The 20,376-nt window shown below is 38.0% G+C and overlaps 1 protein-coding gene and 1 long non-coding RNA gene across 2 annotated transcripts in view; one reads left to right on the top strand and one right to left on the bottom strand.

Moving 5' to 3' along the window:
- Nucleotides 1-5,165, bottom strand: part of ELAVL4 (ELAV like RNA binding protein 4) — a 77,762-nt gene extending 72,597 nt beyond the window's left edge. Inside the window, exon 1 of the mRNA XM_040565442.1 lies at nucleotides 4,538-5,165. Within this exon, the coding sequence (XP_040421376.1) occupies nucleotides 4,538-4,555 (18 nt within the window). The 5' untranslated portion in view covers nucleotides 4,556-5,165. The remainder of the gene's footprint in view (nucleotides 1-4,537) is intronic.
- On the top strand, nucleotides 4,540-14,361 carry LOC121073904. The gene is made up of 3 exons (XR_005822006.1): nucleotides 4,540-5,496; nucleotides 10,546-10,710; nucleotides 14,032-14,361. It is a non-coding gene; the product is annotated as an uncharacterized LOC121073904 (long non-coding RNA).
- The last annotated feature ends 6,015 nt before the right edge of the window (nucleotides 14,362-20,376 follow it).

Genomic DNA, 20,376 nt, shown 5'->3' with positions numbered 1-20,376 from the left:
TAAGTCTTCTGTAACCTACAGCTCAGCCTGCAGCAGTGGTGGGCTTTAGGATCCCGCAGTTGGTAGGAGAACCCTCCCAGGAGGGCAAGGCTTTAAAATCTTAGTGGGCAATATGCACTGAGATGGGCAAGCCTTCCTTGCCCCCAGGGTGCCAGGCCATCTTTTGACCTTGAAAGCCTCTCCAATGAAGGCGGTTCTACTAAGTGATAACCATTTTTATATACTATGGAGGATTGGAATTCTGCTTAAGCAGTGAGCAACAGCTTAGCCAAATGTAGCTTCACATTGTTACTGCAACTAGAGGTTAGCAAGGATGGCAAAGTGCATGAATTGGGGTGTAAAAACACTCGCTACAAGAATTTTGCAATTATGCCTTCTTAAGCAAAAGTAAATACAAAAAGGATACACCATGAACAGGCTTGCTGGGAAGGTTAGAAAACCCACTACTTACGTAATACTCATAAGAAAGCAGCAGGTGTATTTTTGTTTTATAGCAAGCCAGTGTGCCTAACTGGAAGAAAGCTAAAAATAAAGACAAACTTGAACAACAAGATGCAAAGACTGTTTAGCTATACATTGCATGGAAATATGGAGCACAACAGTTCACATAAAGTCAACTGTGTTGGAAATAGTGCATGAAATCCCCGAAGTGACAAAACTACTAGTCAGTGAAGAAAATGAAAGGAACCAAGTGGAAGAAATCAATCATGAAGAAAAGATGTTTTTTTTTTCTTCTTTAAAAGGCAGGAAAGGGGCCAGATAACATAGATGGGGACACATGCAAAAAAAAACGCCATAGGGAAGCATAGGTTTAGCTAGCAGTACAGCAAGTGATATATTTGATAATAAACCAGGAAGCAGGGACAGATTTGCTCTAAACTAAGGAATGACAGCAAGCACTGAGGGGTGCAAACAATTTTTCTTGCACTGGAGAAAAAATTGTTCTAATGCAAATGGATGAGCTGATTAACAAAGCTTACAGAGACTGTTGTGAAAGACAGGTGAATGGAGAAAACCCAAGGGAGACACTAAGAGCATGTAAACCAAATCAGGGAGCAGCTGACTGCATTTAGAAGGAAGAGGCTATAGGAGCACTTAGAAACACAACCTAGGCACAGTAAACATACTAAAGTGGACAGGAATAGAAGGCATCTGTTCAATGTATTCTTGAACTGGAAACATACAAGCACAGTTTCACAAATAATACATTCCTTATTACTTTTGATAATCAGAAGTGGGTTTGGGGGTACCAGAACAGTAATTTCTTACTGAATTCTTATAAAACCCATGTAGAATCCGTATTTTTTTCAGCACTAAAACCAACTGTTGAAAGGTGGGAAAGACCCGTAATTTATGGAAATCCCAAACTCACTCTCCCATGCATTAACTTTAAATCATTATGGGAACAAAGGCTGCATATTTTCTATTGTGAGGACATAAAAGTGCATTTTTCTTTAAAAACAGTTACTATGTCATTGAAATTGCAGATGCTTCTGTGCACTTTGGGGACTTCAAACACTGCATCAATTATCTGAATAAATAATGAAAAGACATTGTGAATAAAATGGTTCATCAAGCCTGGTTCACAAGTCAATTGCTTTTTGAATCCAGTAATATACTATAATATTTGACATATTTTGTTTTGCAAGAGGTCAAGAGTTTTCTGTGCTTCTATGCTATACTTGCTACAAACAATTTGGGGAGAAAAACAAATTGATGAAGTATCAAAAGCTACAGGAAGTATAACGCACCTTTAGATCCTCCACTATAAGCCTCTTTCCACACCAAAAAAAAACAGAAAACCACCAAAACCAGAACTCTAAATGCAACCAAAGGGGACACATAAAAGTCTCACCAGCAGTTCAGGCCAGTGACCAGGACTTAATGCTTTAAAATTTAGTCTCTGACAAACCGTGCTAGGTCAAAGCAGAACACAAAATGCCTGTTTGTTGAGCTATCGTTTCCAGAGAGTCTCTTACTGGCACCTGGAAACAGCACAAGCATAAGGCCGATTATCATTTCCGTAACCCCAGAGGAAAACTATCATGCAAGATGTTTGAGTAAGAGCAACACTGTTCGAAGGCAGCATTCATAAACAGAACAAAGACTAAACAAAAGGCTAAACAAGTACATCATAATTAACAACAACAACCAAACTTTTAATTAAGATATGCAAGAAAAATCAAGGAGAGCTAATTAAAAAAAACACAAGAGTATATGCTTCCTTAGAAAAGTCTGAATTGGTACCATGAAGTAAACAGGCTAATTGTAAGCGATCACAATTATTTTGTCACTGTTACAGAGTTCAGTCATGATTTTTCTGCTTGCTGTTTAATCCTAGATCTCGTTTGTACTCCTTTGTTGTTTTGATGTAGGATTCTTCCACCCAAATTTTTCAAAAAACCTGAAGAAAACACTACAGAAACTTAACTCTGCATGGCAGGCATATTTTGTAATTAGTTTTGAGGCACTTTCTTTCCTGCCTAGGACAGTATAATTCTCACAAGGCCAGAATTATAATTACTGTACACTCCCCCCATTCACCCTGAACAAATCCACAGCTAACTGCAAACGGATCCCGATGCATTGCCACATCAGTAACGCCACACTCCACCTATTTTCCTTTTATCCAGGCAGCTAGACCAATATAAAAATTGGATGTGATTTCACACAGATTTAACTGTTAGGTATGAACTTCCCCTAAGGCCAAAAAACAGTTACAGATAATAGGAATCTAACTCGCAAGTATTAAGGTTTTACTTCTTTCCTCCTGTACTACCCTTCCATGGAAATACATCCGCTTGGATTACTTCTGCAATTCTTCAAAACTGTTACCAGGCTGATTTGAACACTAAGAGTTGGCTAATGCTGATAGAAACAAGCCGAGAAGAATGCTGACACGACAGAGTTATTTAAGAACTTATTTGCCATGCATGTATTTCTAGAAAATAAAGTTTACTGACTTCCAGCCATAGTAACCCCAGGTACGCAGAGAAAAAATAAGAACAGGTAAAATAGGTGTTCCCACCCACAATGCCTGAACAGCCAACTGACCTGCAGTTAACAACTTCCATGTCTCCCCAAAACCTTGGGGACAAAACCCCATGCCCTGCCTAGGCAAGTGCTGACTGTTTCTGTGTAGCAAGCCTTTAGCAGGAGCCATCCTTCAGAAAGTTATTTCTGTAGCTATGCTGCAGAACCAGAATTCTACATCTTAAAACATGCTCTTATATTCAAGAGAAATGGACAGGCTTTCCAGGACTGCCCTGTTGGGGCCTATCTCCATGCATCAGCCCAACGCAAGCCTTGAGCTGCCTGGGGAAAGCCGGCAGCCACAGGCAGCACGCCCCAGGCCCTCTGGAAGGCGGCGGGGGCACCCCGGGCTCTCAGGCCACAGATTGTCCCCTTCCCTCTGCCACATGGCCTGGCCAGCCCAGAGCCTGGCAGCGGTCTTGACTCAACCAGAGCTACAGCACATCTTAACATCAGTCACATTAAGCTTCTGAATTCAAGGGATTTCTTTCTCAGCAGAGGACTAAATATAAGTACATAAAATCATATATATAAATTTATATATGTTTAATTTTGTATATAGTCCCTTCCGTACAAGGACAAGGGATGCTACCCACATTTAGAAAAACCCTTTCAGGCAGAAGCACGCATGCTAGTGCCACATAACCAGAGCGGCCCTGAGCCATGGTTCAAGAGCCGCCATCTCCTCAGCCCACCCCGAGTTGCCCCTGCCACCAAAGCCAGGCACACACTTTTCCCCAGTCTGTGTTTTTCTGTTCAATAGGTGGAGTAAAACAAAAGGTTTATGTCTGTGTATTCCCCAGTCTGTGTTTTTCTGTTCAATAGGTGGAGTAAAACAAAAGGTTTATGTCTGTGTAAAGGGTTCTTCCTCTGCATAGCAATGAGCCTCACATCGTAATTGATTTTTTTTTAAAATGTCATGTAAATTATTTTGGTATGATTTATCTTTCCTTATTTTTTCCTAAAACATCTCAGAATATTAACAATGAAATGAACGTAATAATACTCTAACACCTTCAAACATTACCTAATTTAAAAATCTAATTTACTTTCCATCATTTAGGCTTCCTTACTATTTTGTATGTCACTCAGGGTGGATAGTAAAATTAGACTATCAGTTTCATGTCTGCTCTGAATACATCCCAGCTTCTGCTGCTCAGCCACTAGCACTGTGCTCTCATTTAAGGTTCCCTATATTCAGGAGGTTTTAAATAAATAAGCGGGTATAGGTTTATATATATCAGGTATATATATATATATATCAGGTGCTCTCCCCAGTTCTTTTTACAACAAAAGGCCAAGCACTGGCACACTAAACCTCACTGTTAAATACAGCTGCGTGGCCTTCCACTAATATAAGGAGGCAACAGAAGCCTCAACCTTGCTTTTTTGCCCCATTTACATGCTATATTGAAATAAAGTGGTGCTGAGCTTGAAGTAAACCATTGCAGGAGCTGGCAGCTATTTAATTACACCCCACCCACACAGCCCCCCCTTGGCTCACCGCACACTGCACGCGCATCTTCCGCCGCGGGGTGCAGGAGGCGCGTGGGCGGCGGCCGAAGCAGCAGCACCAGCAGTAGTAAGAGCAGCAGCAGCACCAGTAGCAGCAGCAGCTGCAGCACCGCGCGCGACGGCAGCACGTGGCGGCGACGGGGTCTCCCGCTCTGCCGGGCGGGGCGGGACGCGGCACTACGCAGCGGCGTGAGGCGGCGCCGCCATCTTGGCAGCGGCAGCGCCCGAGCAGACGGGGCTAAGGGGAGCGGGGAAGGGCTTTTTATCTTCCTCAGGCGGCGTGGAAAATCAGCTGCGCGTTCGGCGGCAGCAGCCGGCGGAGCTCGAGGGGGCAGCTGGGGTGGGGAAGAGAGGCGGTGTGAGATACATGCAGGGGGACCGTGGAGGGCGGGTGAGGGGAGGAGAGAAGCCAGCAGGGGTAACGTACCCAGCAGGTCTGTGAGCTCTGCTCCTTCCCAGGGCCGTCACGCACGCAGGTGCCTCGCAGTTTGGAACTGTCAGTAAATAAAATGCAGCCGGCAGGATACAGTGTGTGTGTACCCCCTGCTTGGAGGTGCTTCCCTTGTTTCTCCTCAGGTCTGTGACCCCCTCCAATAAAGATGTGAAGGGAAGAATTCTGAGTAGGTTAAAAAGCCTCTTTTTTCAATCAATTCTCAAGGAAAGGGTAAGATGATGTGACACAAATGTATGATCGTGTGCCACAAATAGAACGTTGTGGGAAGCTTTCCCTTAAACATAAGCTTTGTCCTATATTTTTTCAAACAGTTTATTTCCTTGCAGTGTAGGTCATTCTTAACATTAGGCTAAATTTAGCTGAAGATGCACCAACGGCAGAGACAGACTGCCTCAGAAAACAGGCCCACAGTCTCATTGCATGGCCTGGTCAGGAGGCTGGATGGAAAACTATTTACATTTTTATTGGCTTTTTCTCAGGGAGCTTGATTAAAGGTAATAAAATCTCAGCCATTTAAATAAAATATCTTGTCTCTAGAAAATTAAAAGTTTACAGTGTGGTATTCTTGTGCTGCAAACCGTATATCCAACCTGCATTAATTTCAAGGGTATTTCTACCACACAGTGAGGAAAGACTAGCCCTAACATCTCAGGCTGTTTGAAGATCTGTACCTGAAACTTCAAAACAGGGGTCTAATCTCTGCTTCCATGAAGGATGGCAGAATTTGTACTTGTTTATGCACTTTGATTTTCAGTTCTTTGTGTATACATTTAGATGTGGGTGGGGTATCCTGAGCCAGATTTTTCCCTATATGCTATACATACATACAGAAAGACATACAAGGTTCTGTGCTAGATTGACAATAAATTACATTTGCTAGCAAATACTGGATCAGATCCATCTGTTTCAGAAATTAGCATAGCATCAGTTTGTTTGTTTGGCTTCATCTGTCTATTAGTTTGGTCAAAATCCTCATTTTAGAGAAACTAGCACAGCCAGAAAGGACCTTTGATACTGTCTGTGCGGGCCTAAAATACATAAATACTCTAAAAAGTGGAGATACAAAATGCAATTATCAGAAAACCAGACAAACCTAAATTAAGATTTTTTTTTTCTTCTGGAAGCAAGTTTGACTTTTTCGGTACATTCTAACAATCTTAGTATATGAACAATCTTCTACCCCTTATCACTATACTGCTAACAAAATACTTCTCTCTGAACCAGAGTTGAGTTGCTGTACTTGTAGGTGCACTGTGCCTTTTCTTTCTGTATATTTTGACAGAATTATGGAAGTCCTTCCTGACTATGCAGCTTTGTTTTCAAGGGGTATTGGTATTCTTACAACTCCAAAACAACAGCCAAACTTACAGCTCCAAACAACAGCCAAGAAACGATCATCATCAATCGATTAAATGATAAGGCATCACCCCATTAGACAACAGCTTTTTCTATAATCAGTTCATTCTGAAGTCCTCTATACCTGTAGAAAATGACATCTCTTGGAAAATTTATTATTATTATTTGATGTATATTGGGTCTACACTATTCAGTATTTCAGGTATTTCCCTTGATTTATTAGGTCTCTGAAAAAAAAACCAAACAACTTAATACTCCAAAACCTTATATCCACCACTTAATAGTTCCTACTGGATCTGGTTACAGTGCAAATATTTCTCCACAAGCCTAGCAAGACCTTTGTCTGCATTGTACAATTAATGATCCTTATATGGCATTTGCTTGATGATACAAGTTTAGATTAATACGATATTCCTCACTGCCTTTTAAAAGTATGACAGAAAATAGTCGTAGGAAAGTGTTCTGTACTCTTGAGAAGAGTACAGACTGATACTGCTATTCTGAAAAGAGAATTCTAAGTAGATCTGTTCAAATATGAAGAAAAGTGAATTGTAATCATGTTTCTTACAACTGAATACTGCTAATGCATGATCTAGACATGTACAATGCCGAGTAAAAGATTTAGTTCATTTTCATGTTATATCTCTTAGTTACATCTCAAAACCAACAACAAGAACACCTTCTAAAATAAGAACTTACGTTTCTCCTTCAGAAAAATGAGTCCTATGTTGTAGGCAATGAAAATGATGTGTAGTCTCAACTCAAAGGATGTGAGGGCTCATTCTACATGTGAATTAGAAAAGCACCTGTGTTGCTTTGTCTATGTGCATCTACCTGAGCATCTAATTCATATTACTCCTCCCACAATCCGCCCCATTTCTTTGTCTAATCTGAGCAACCAACAATAGGATCTACAGAAGTTTAGAAACCTGCACTGAATGGAGGGGGCGTGATTTGCTAATGACAAATGGCTTACCTAGTTCACTGCTGAAATCATTACACCAAATGCAGAATTTTGCTTGTATTACTTTGTGATGAAAGAGAAAGACGGTGACAAAATCTAACAGCGTCTAAAGCTTATCTATATTTAGAGATAATAAAGTTACCTATTTAAAACATAGCATTCTAAATCAATATATTGTTAATGGATACCACCATTTTTAGAATAAATAGCAAATGTTGTCAGAAGTAACTATGTATTTTAAGCAATGGAGAGTACAATTCCTTTTCAAGGTAAATGTAGAAACCCATTACAAAGCTTATCTTTGCAACTGACCTATAAAAGCTATAAACACATCAAAGGCATTGAGGACATCAGATACAAACTTTAATTCTTTGCAGCCTCAAAACGCCCATGAAGCTAGTGTCCCAAGATCACAACAGTGAGCATGATCTAAATGCTAATTAACTCCATGGCTACCTTCATTCAGAATTTTCTTTTAAATCATGTTACAATTTATTGAGTAGCAGTCTTTTTTTTTTTCTTTTTTTTTTTTTTTTTGATGTTGAATGTAAGGCAACTGATTTTTAGAATAAGATTTCTTGGAGGTTTTATTAGTACAGAAGAGAAAACCTGTAAAAAATGTCACTGAAATGTATCCCTCCGCTTCAGGACAGCAGCTTTTTGTTTACAGTAGGCAGGATAAGAGGTTATACTTGTGTCAGAAGCAAAGATGGCTGAAATTTCTTCCAGGTAAAGAAAGTAAAGATTCTAGACTTTCATACCAATTTCAGATATTAGAGGAAAACATTTGTTGTTATCTTTTTGTCCAGCTCTAGCCATTATGCTTTTAGTCAATCATAGCCCTATCAGTTTTAGTTAATTTTTTTTTGGTTGTTAAGAATACTTTACAAAGATGTGGCTCACTATAAATACTTAACAAGACATATGATTATCGTAAGCTACTGAATACAGAGGGGATGAAAATGCCAGTGGGTCCTGCTGAATGATTTAGCCTTAAGGTTCCTGCTGGTTTTACTCAGATTCAGAATGGTAGGAGTGGAGAGGAAGAGATAAATAAAACATTTTTTTCAGAAAGTAGGTGACTTTGTCAGGGCACTGATTTAAACCATGAAGACTCATCTCTGATCAGTCCTTTAGCTGATCAGAAGAATATTGTTATGAAGTGAGGCTGGTTAAGAACACTCAACACCGCCCCCCAAGTGGCATTTATCAGTAAATTTCTGCTTTTCTGTTAACTGTTATTGCACCTTCTCTGAAGTTCTGTACATAATTTAGTCAGCGACTCCCACTGATTTATCACAGTCACTCAGACATGTTTTTACACCATTCATTGAGTATTTCGGTAGAGGTCTAATCTCATTTGGATTTATTACGATTTAGCTTGGATTAAGCATTTATCTGCTAAGGATTATGACCTATGCTATGAGGTACTGATGAAACATAGGAGTTCAGGAACTCCTAAGCACATTAGAATGAATCAGCAATGTTCTTTTTTAACACAGACTTCACACATTATCTTTTTTTTTTCTTTTTTTTTTTCAATCAACTTTGCAACATTCATATAGACACATTGAATAAGTATGTAATTTTCATTTAATACAGCCAGTAACCTGGAAAACTCTTAGCATCCAGTAGGAGCAAAGCCGCATTTAATTAGGAGCAGCTTAAGAGATCAGGCCTCAGAGCCACATGACTTCATATTCACTCTGCCTTCAACAGTCAGTATAACATTTTTTTTTTTTCATTTTTTATACCAATTTAAATGTGTTTCCTTTTTGAACTGTGTTTTGGTGAGTCTTCCACTCCTACCCCAAGTTTCTGCAATTTCTGATTTGCACGGACAGAAGCGGAAAACCAACAAAGACGAAGAACAAGGATAAATTCCTTATTTATTGCCTTTCTGGAGTTTAAAGATTTCTTTTTCTCATTTGAATAGGTCAAACTGCTTCCTGTATTGATATACATGGTACTACACCAGAGGAAGTTGAGTGCAGTAATCTTGTGTGATTAAAAGAAGTTGGTCTTTGACTTTAGTTTGTGGCAAAGCCACCAATATATTCTATAGTTGCCCAACAATGGGCAATAGCTTCTAGGTATTTTCATGCTTAATTATTTTGTATATTTATCATATTTTAGAAATCACATTTTATGCCATTTTCACTGACAAGCTTTAGAGAATTCCAGTGGCCACTTTAATTTTGTATGCAAGTTTCTGTTATAGCTTGAGTTTTTACTACATGATCGTACAGCACAAAGAGTGTTTAAATACCTTGAAGCAGTCTTTGGTAATATTGGAAATCAGACCTTGGATATGAAACCGCACAATTTAACATGTTTACACACTCTTACTAAAGGAATTAGGAAGAAAATATATGATTCATTTCCAGTATATGTTTCCACAATTTGCTAAATACTGTCACATTTAGAATGTTCAATTATGTAACAAATGACTCTACTGTAGTATTATTGTTCATTTTGAGGACTCCTCTTGCTAACCAGGGAGTTTACAATATGAACGTAACTGTAATCTGATGAAACCTAAGGCTGTAAGAGGACACTAGCTCCTCTATGTCTGACTTCATGAAATGAAGTAATGTAAGTTGGTTTTGTTTTTCATGAGAACATTTCAAAATTCACATTTCTTTACAGTGCTGGGATATAGCATGTTTTGTTACCAATTTGCATCATAGTTTCTTATCCAATTAATGTTCAGGAACTGCAGATTTATGGAAGCAGCAATGTACATGAGATCATAGCTTATCTTTCAGTTTTGCAGGGGAAATACTCAGCTGATGAAAAAAAATAGGTGAAATGGAAGACTGAGAAATGGATGGCATAGAAGAGAATCCATTTACCAAAAATAAAAATATTGATGAATAAGCTGTAAAGATAAATAAAGATAAAATTATTTTTCTGTAAAATATCAAATAGAAAACCATCTGGATTTCCAGAAGAGAAAGGTTCCATGGTGCAACTCTCTACTTGCTTTTACATGGGTACAAGTAGTACAAGTGTGAGGAAGCAAAAAGTGAGTAAAAGGTATATTCTGATAATGGGGTACATTTAAGTTGCAGTGGAATTTAGGATCGGAATGTACAGGGTATAGATCCTAAAGTTGCTTCTGAGGTAATGAGGATGATAGTATGTTAATTTACTGTCTTTTGTGTCTGAATTTGATGCCCTCTGCAAGCCTGACAAAATTGTGGTCTGTCTTCTCCTCCAGGCCACTGATGAAGACATTCAATGGCCTAGGCCTAAGGGTAGGCTCCCAAGGAACGTCCAGCCAGATGCTCACCCATCTAGCAATCTGCCCATCTACACTACAATGTTCCAACCTGGATACAGGTATGCAGTGGGAGAGTGTGCTGAAAGCCTTGCTGAAGTCAAGGTAGGTGTTGTCTACTGCCCTCCCTTTGCACATCTTGTTATTTTGTTGTGGAAAGCAATTGTGCTTGGTCAAGCATGGCAAACCTTGGTAAATCCATGCTGACTGCTGTTTCTAGTCAACTTCTCTTCCTTCTCCTCCAGAAGTTGCTTCTGAGGATGTGCACCATTATTTTCCCACAGTTGCAGATGCTGACTGGCCAATAGTTCTCTGGATCATTCTTGCCTTTCTTTAGCATTATGGGCTTTTGGGTGGATTTGAGTGTGAAATCTGACTTTCACGTCATAGTTAAGAGATTTGACATAGTTCATAGTTACATGCTCCCTATAAACTGGGACTGAAAAGTCTATAAACAGTTATTGATCTCCACATGCTACTGGGGAAATTTTCCAAGATCAGTGACAGCTTGGAAAGCACTGGCATTTTAAAATTATAGATTGCTACTTCACTTTTTTGGCATTTACAGTCTTGCATTGTGGCAATGAACATGTTAGATGTGTGTATAAAAAACCAAAATGCTTTTAGCATTTTAGTATATTTTGTTTGAGCAATATGAAAGATGGAAATTTTCTGATACAATTCAAAATAATGGTTTTGTTTATTAAAGATCATCATGCATTAAGATGAAGTTGGGATGAGAAAAATGCTTGTTTGTGTGAAAATAATATCTGCTTTTGCAACACAAGCATCTCCTGAGGTTTCTTTGATTCATACCTGATTATGTTAATGACTAAACCAAGTTTTTACTCCTGTTAACGCTGCAGAATGCTTACAGTTATACAAGAGTAAAAAGAATTTTAGACCCCCCTTTTCAGCCCCCAAGTCCTTTGGCAATACAACTCTCAGTTAGTTTTTCATTCTAGAATTACTTACAATGAGGAGGATTGGTTTCAAGTTACTGTCTTGTGTAGAAATTGTCAAAGCCTTGGTGGTCAGCCACTGAACTTTCATTATCATTCACGATGTGCTGTGCATTTACCTACAAAAGGGCACATATTACATGACAATAAAGGGTGTGTTTATAGTGTGTTAGTTAACATGTTACATGTTAGCATGTTAACACTTGCTAAAATCACCTCTGCTGTTGGAAATCCCAAGCTTGTTTCATGCTGCCCAGGGCAGGAAGGACCTTGTGCTCTTCCCACAGTGATTCCTCCAGCTGATTATGGACCTGCTGTGATGTATTCTGAAGGGTGTTACATATGCCTTGGTTGGAAAGGTGGTGTTTTCTATCTATTGGCTGGAGACAGATGAGAAGGGGAAGTGGTGGGAGTGGTGCCTTGGATGATCTCTAGAGAAAAAATAAGGCAAATATGAAGATGAGCTCCATATAGTTCTAGGTATAAAACTAATTGGCAAACCCAGATTTCTAATTTCATAATTTACCGTATTAGATTCCTGCACCACAAAAAGACACATTTTAAAATAGGTTTAAGAATGGACTAATAAGATTAGCTGGCTAATAATGTTTTAAGGCAAAAAGTATGTCATAGAAAATACCGTTAAATCTGAATCTGGAAAGAGGAAGCAAGCATTGCAAACAATAGGCTGCTTTGAACTAAGAACTTTGAGTACAGGCTGAAATTGTTTAAGATACAACAGGTTTTACTTTATTTCTATGACAGCATCAGTCATCCACAGTCTCTCATGACATGGGATATGTGAAGGTATCTTTATTCTGCCTTCTCAGCTTCCTTTAGGGAATGATTTGTGATTACTTATCTAGAATTAGGAGTACAGACACTGTTTCAAATGTCTCTTAAAATATGTGGTATTGCAAACAACGGATATAAAATGAGATTCACACACATAGCTTTGCTGGTGGCCAAGAACTGTGTTGCAATATGCCGGAAATCCAAACATCCTCCTACTCCCAGAGCCTTGCTGACAGATCTGCAACAACTTCTTTCTCTTGAAAAAGCTACATACAGAATAAGAATAAGAAATGGAGAAGCCTGCTTTTTCTGAGAAGCTAATTTGATTTATAAAATGGAAGGTTAAAGATTCCTCACCAGTATGAAAATCACATTTCTTCCTGAAAATTTTACAGTTTCAGGTAACACCTAGATTATCTAAAATCCCCCCCAAAAAAACAGAAAGAGAAAACCTTGTCATCCTTGAAAAAGCAACAACAGCAATCCTTAGGATTAGTGTCATTGTTTTCTTATATAGCCATTTAGACCAACAAATCATTCGGCTTCTGCGTAAGTACAGGGGTGTGCATTAATGGAACTTGATACAGAAATAGAGCCTTAGTTCAGCAGATACTTCTATGTTGAAAAACCAATTAAAAAGCAAACACAAGGGAATGGAAAAACAAGTAACTTTTATAGGAATGTATTTTTTAAACAGAGCATACTTTGCAAGAAGTGCTCTATTAGATGCTACATATTTTAATTAGCTGTTTATAAAATCAGGTTGACAGTGTCCTTTAATTAGTAGACATTGACTTATTCCACATGTATTATGGCATAGTGAATCTTATTAAGATAAATGTTCTCTCTGAAGATATGAAAAAAAAATCCACTATCATTTGTTTGCCTACCAGATTGCTCACCATCAATACGTCTGTTATTTAAAATGATGAATTTTAGTCACATATTTAATTAGCTAATAGCTGATCTCACTGTAAGGTCTTGATCCTCCTTACATGTGTTCTTTCATCCTGAAAAAGTCTTTGGTTGTATCTTGTTTTTTTAAGTTTTATTTTGAAATCGTCCTTGCTACTTTCAAACTTAAAATGCAGCAAATTAAATTATTAAAAGTAAAAATTATTGTGAAAACATTTAAGGTTTTGAGTATAGTTTTATACATACTGTTCATATTACTAGAGGCTGTGGATTAAAAAAGCATTAAAAAATGTTAAAGTTAGTTTTTCCACTTGGGTTGCTGTAGATACTTGGTTTCTTAGAAAATTATGTGTGCTTTTAAAGGCTATTAACCTGTTTAAGGTTTCTGTGCCTTTGCATACGACTGCTCGGTATGCGGCCTTCTCACAGATTGAGGTTGTTTGATGGCAATAGTTGGAAAGTACTGCAAATGTGCTTTAGCCTATACTGAGTCAAGAGAGCTAATAAGAAAAAATGATGAAAATGATGTCTTAACAGTGTTTATATGAAAAATGGTAAAGCTCTCATGGACATCATTGGTTTGGAAGGGGACTTTTGGGGAGATAATTTGTTATTAGTTTTTCATGGTATTTCATGGTACTTCTCAATCCCCATGGATTATATCAGTGCACAGAGTAACATTCAGGGGAAAATATCGCCCTCTCTTTACAGAAGAGTATATGCCTGGCCTCTAAGCCTCTTCTTTTCCCTACAGTTTGCAGAGATGTATCATGCCACCAGTACCAAGAAGATAAGCAAGAAGAAAGCTTCTTCGTTACGGAGGTTGCATTAGGATAGGTTATTGTGGCAGGTGTGGTGCTGCCAAGTAGAAACAGAGCCAGAGATGCTGCAGAAGCTTGAGGCTTTCCTATGAATAACCTGGAGGCAATCTGTGTGGTATAGGTAAGCCCAGGCTGCCATCAATTACAAAAGTTCTGAAGAAGCTCTGCGAGATGCATTTGTCAATGAACTTGCAGCTACATGGATGTGTATGCAACTGCCAATAAACTTGCATTAGCTTAACAAAATATCTGTCTATTTATATATAGACTTACAAGTATCTGCATTGTGAATGAACTTTCATTAAAAGGAAACTCTGTGATAATATGTGGTCACTGATATGAGTTCCTCAGAAACTACTATAGGCCAGATGGCTCAAAATCAGAAAATTTGCACTGTGAAAACAAAGGGCATGAGGGTGCCTAGTGCTTCACAGTGACAGACTAATAATGTACTTCAGAGTAGGGTGGAATATCCATCAGGCTGTTTTTGCTGCTTTCAGCTTCCTCACAAACACTGAACAGTAATCAAGCTTCAATCTCTATGGAAAACTGGCTATATTACTTAAAGAAAAAAGTATTCTCTGACCTCTGGAGCATGTTATTACTAAGAGAAGGGCATAATTGACTTTTTGGATAGACAATTATTTGTTCTTGCTATTGTCCCGTAACAGCATGGTTTATAAACCTTATATCCCAGTCATGCAGGCAAAACTCTGTTACCTTAGCTTGCTGTTTAATTAGCTTTTACAATTGGACATTGTTTATGTCCTAATAAATGTTGCCTGAGTATAGACTTCCCCTTAACCAATTATACCAGATGTTTTTCTGTGAAGGTCCTAATTAAATAGCATCTATTCTTGTGTTTGCTTTAAATCCTGCCTATTGTGTAAATCTCTGTAAGAGTGCAATGCTATACTGGGACATTTTACCAACATTTCTATCACTTTCTGGTTCGCTGACTGGTTGCAGTTGCTCCATTAAAAGTTTTTGCTTACTGTAAATCTCAAGTTTACCCCACAAACATCAGAACTGTACATCAGGAAGGTCTTGATGTTTGTGGGGTGAGCTTGAGACTTGGGAAACCAAACCAGTTCTTTGCTCTACAGTGGGCTTCTCAAATGATGCAAAGTCAGGTATGACCCCTGTCAGGATGGCATAATGGGGTGGCTGGTGTGGTTACCTGCTGTTCAGTCCTGCAGTTTTCAGAACAGAATTTTAAGCAAAGATGGATTTGACTTGAAAACCCTCCTCTATAGAGAATGTCACATTGCAGATACTGCATCTGGTTTATGAGCAACTCTGCCACCCATTCTGGTTTTGGTACAGTTTCTGGAATGGTCAGCGTCAGTTGTCCCAACTAGTGCTGTCTCCACTCCTTAATCAGACCTTCAGTATACTTGGACTTCCTCTGTCCTGTATAATGGAATCTTACGTTCTGACTTTTAGGTCAGATTTTCAGGTAGGATTTTAAGAGCTTTTATATTCCAGGTGCTGTTTCTTAAGAGCTGGTTCCTAAGTTGCCACTATTGTGTGTGCTCAAAATATGGAAAGGTGTAGAAGCCTCTGTTCTAGGTGAATCAATGAGTTCCCAAACATATTATCTCAATGCTGTGTAAAAAAGTAGAAGAGAGAGATGTATTAATGGGAACACTGTCTCAATGCCAATCCTTATGGGTCAGAAGATTAAGAAATACAATAGCCCATCTGTGCTTCACCAAATATCTTAATTTAGGAGATAAACTACTTTTTTTTTTTTTTTTAACTGTGTGCTTCCTCCCATCTAAACTTGAAGTCATTCTAATGTCATTACTAATGTCTTCATTTTGAAAGTATCCTTTATTTTTAGATGCATTAGGTAGTAATTGCATGAAATAATAGCAACTTCTGATCATACATACATACCTGGTAATTTTCTTAAGATCTTATTTTAAGGATCTTCTTCTTTTATAGGGCCACTAAATCTTGCAGGGAGGAAGGGGTATAGAATCACAGAATATCCCAAGTGGGAGGGGACCCACAAGGATCATGGAGTCCAACTCCTGGATCCACACAGGACCACCCCAAAACCAAACCATCTGTCTGAGAGCATTGTCCAAACACTTCTTGAACTCCAGCAGGCTTGGTGCCATGACCACTGCCCTGGGGAGCCTGTTCCAGTGCCTGACCACCCTCTTGGTGAACTGCAGAAGATATCACAGATGCAAACTTTAAAAAGTTTTTTTTTTTCCCATACTCTATACTCAAGGCAGATAATAGAGTGTGATTATGTTTTACTGAATATCCACTTCTCAGCATTGTTGGTTATAACAAGGGAAACAACTCTGGTAATCAAAGTGTTCAGGAATACCTAGAATTTGATATTACCTGGAGAAAATACCAAGGAGTTAAAGAAAAGATGCTGTATGATTTATATCTTGAAACACATAAAATAGTGATTTTAAAATGTTATTGCAGACATGGTCTTGGTGTAGTTGATTCTCCAATGACTCTGAAGCCAGACTTTTACCTATCTCAAGGTGGTCAGGCTGGAGTCTGCATAGGGGCACTAATCCCTGATTATCTTGCTAACCATCATCACTTACCACGTTGTATTTAGAGGCATAATGACCTTTTTCACTTGAGTTCACATTCTTCTGCCATAGCAGATAGTATTTAGGACTATATTAACCAGAGAACATTATATCCTGTACTCTTGAGGGAAGGTGATTAGCTTTGATGGGCCCCATATTTTGCTTTACTTTGTACCCTGGACTCCAGAGGGAATGGCTCTGACTTTCTATTACCCTGTTTCTAAGCTGTTTAGAGTGCTGCTATGGACTTGAGTTTTCTTTATTGTACTGTTATTAAGGTCAACACCGATAATATTTTGCACTAAAAGGACTTTTTTAGGTGGCACTATATGACTTATGGAATAATTGGCAAACCAAAAATGTTCCTGCACAAGTACAGTACGAAAACAAAGCACAAGGTGAACTAGGACCTTGATGGCTGACAGCCTCGAACCTAGTGCACTGATCTTAAGCCCACACATGAACTTAACTACCAGAGGCAATCTACCTGAAGCCTTTGAATTCATTCCTTGGATTCATTTAAAATAAAAATAATAATTAAAAACGACCATTGTTAGTCCACGTGGCTTGTATTAGCATAGATCTACTTCACTACTATGTGAGTACTCATAGGCCTATATGATAGGAGAAAATGATACTTCCTTGCCACTTAGCATGTCAAAAAAATCCTAGGGAAGACAAGTGCACATTGGGGTGAGCCAGATGTTTACCATGATCTGGTAGATTTCACAAATGTGAAAACTAAAAATGGCCTTTTTGTACTGGGATTTTATTGTGTATTTGTTGCCATGCTTTAGCTAACATAAGGTTATTGTGGTCTTAAGTAAATTCCTCCAAGGACTGTATCAAAATCATGTCAAACCTTTGGAAACATCGACAAAGTACCAGAATATACATTAGACTTAAGGTTTGAAAATTTCTCAACTGTCTTGATGCAAATGTTCAAATGCCAAGAGAACTGACTCAACCTTTCATCTTTCCCAAATAAAGTTCACTTTTTTTGTGTACGTGTATATACCTTTCCAATAGGAACTTAAAAATGAAGGTTCTTTAAATAATTTTAAAATATCGATCTTGCAATAATAAGGGTTTCTCCTGTCCTTGGGTAACATTTCTTTTTCTGTTCTGCACCCAAGTGTCTGGCACTGGCCTTTCCCTTGGACGTCTTTCCTTTTCTCATCAAATGCAGGGCATACATTCACACCAACCCCTCAACATAGCTCCGCACCACTTAGAGGGACAGTGAAAGAGTAAAAAGGTATGTTTGAGAAAGTGCTACATGTTGGTGGTACCCTGCTTTTATAAGCTCAAAAGTGCTTGTGGAAGAGTGGAAAAGAATCCCGGAGTCATGAGTTGCTCACCGTATGTACACAATAGGGTTGTAATTTACAGAGTGGGTTCCTTCAGGCGGACTGTTTCCCCATGTAATTACACAATGCTGATGCACATCCTTGAGGACAATCATTAGGAATAAATAGTTCAAAATAGCCATAACATGTAAAATTAAAAAATATTTTCACGAGTGAAATGAGATGGTGCTTTGCCAGCACGGGAACAAATTGATCCAAGTTTTGTGATCATGATGTCCTATGTTTCACATGAGTTATCTCAGGGTAACTTCTTGATTATTTCTGAAGTCATGCACAGAATGAGGGGAGACACGCTCTGACCTATCCAGACTAGCTGCGTTTTAGTTTTTCCTATGCTTAGAAATAGTACAGAAAAATGCAAGAGGTAATATTATTTTTGGATAGAACATCTAAAGATATACTAGGCATGCTCAGAATATATTAAAGATACTGTCCTGATACAAGAAATTACAGTCTGTTTTTTTTTATTTATTACATAATAATGGGAGCAGTAAATGCTAGGGAAACAGAAAGAGTGGACTGAATTTACAAATAATAAGATTACAGCACTTCTCCACCATGTATGCATGTTTTAAAATTCACTTCAATTTTGTTGGCTTAATCTAGGTTTTGATTTTTCGTTTTGGCTCTCTCTTTTTTTTTTAAATCAGATTATCAGATTATACTTTCTGTTTGAATCCTGCAGACCATAACATCCTGGCTAAAAACTTGAACAGACCTTTTTTTTTTTTTTTTTTTCTTTGATTTGGACTGCACCTACTCTACTGTGCCTCCACAGCCAATGTTGATGTCCTATTTCTAGCAGAAACATTGTTGAGGCCTTTTCTCTGACAGAAGTCAAAGTTGAAGTACTATATGTACTCAAATGCATGCACTGCTTTATTCTACACTAGGAAAACAGTGTAAAAGAAGTATTATATGACATAATTACACTTGGATTTTTAAATCCCTACTTTGAAGAACATTACCGTATCATACACCATACTATATCTGGGGCGTGTGAAAAGCATGCAAAACTTGCGCATTAATACTTTAACTTTCTATCCTAATCCAGCCTTAGCAGTCACTTAAAAACAATTCATGAAAAATCCATAATGCAACTTAGTGGGCTTTTTGTTATGTATAAAAAGTTTTCTTTCTTTCCTTCTTTTTTATTTGCAAATTTTTTAAACACTCTGAAATTATCAGGATTGTAAAATTGGATTTTTATTGATTTTCCTGGAAGATCTTTCAGGTTTCAACAGATATGTATTGACAGCAGCCACCTCTAGTTGAATCGAAAGTATTGAATACGTAATGCAAATAAATCTATTGTCAACATATTTGAATTATCTTCATGTTAAAAAAAAAAAAGTGATCAGATTTTTTTTTCCTGTCAGTCTTTGCTCTCATGGTATTATGTTTTCTTATGTTCTTAAGGGCTGCAACAAAAGATAAACAAAACAATGGAATACCTAATATTTTAAATACAAGCAAGAATGAAAAAGTAAAATATGCTTCGCAAGTCCCTGTAGATTATAAATAAATAAAGATAGCACAAATCCATATTTAGAAAAATAATTTCTTTCTCAATATTTGTAATGGAGTTGTCAGTCATTAATTTTTATGTAAATTTGTCTAAGCTGATGAATCATAACTGAATAATTGCTTAATCTTCCCAGGTTTGGCCACCATTTCCATTTGTATTTCCATTATCTCAATTTATTTTATTTGTTTATTAATGGTTTTTTAAAGAGTCCACTCCAGAACCCATACCTAACACGGTGAAAAGAGGGGGCCTGCTTCAAGTCACTTTCAGTCCAGCACAAGATGTTGATGCAAGAGACAGACAGAGATCAGAATAAGACAACACTAGTCACCATGACAGACAGTAATCTTGGCACACAGCTGACTATTCATTATCATTCCTTCAGTAGACATCACAGCATAGGAGATTTTTAGGGAGGGATTTGAAGGAGGAAAATTAGGTGAGTGGGAGTGAGAAGCAGCAGTGAGGGAAAGCATGAAGGTGCTGGTTTGAAAATGTAACAAGTAGAGAGTTATTACTGAATGAAATGTGTGGGGGGAAGACGTTGATTTCTTTATAGGATATTAAAAGATGATAGGGTGGGAATAAGCTGTGAAGAGCCATAAAAGTGAAGCAGCTTTTGCTTGCTGAGATGTTGAAGGAGGAAGGATACATTGAAATAAGAAATATGGCTGAAACAATGAATGTGAAGATAACCAGGGCAGCAGTGTTTTGTAACGGTGTTCTGTTATACTCTGTTGTTTTGTGATGTCCAAAATTAGATTATTAGCTCTGGAAGGGCAGTGACCAAAGACATTTTTGTAATAAAGT

Source organism: Cygnus olor, chromosome 8, assembly GCF_009769625.2.
Source record: "Cygnus olor isolate bCygOlo1 chromosome 8, bCygOlo1.pri.v2, whole genome shotgun sequence".
In the NCBI taxonomy this organism is placed as follows: domain Eukaryota; kingdom Metazoa; phylum Chordata; class Aves; order Anseriformes; family Anatidae; genus Cygnus; species Cygnus olor.
The sequence above is the reverse complement of the archived record's forward strand: the minus strand, read 5'-3'. Positions and strand labels throughout refer to the sequence as shown.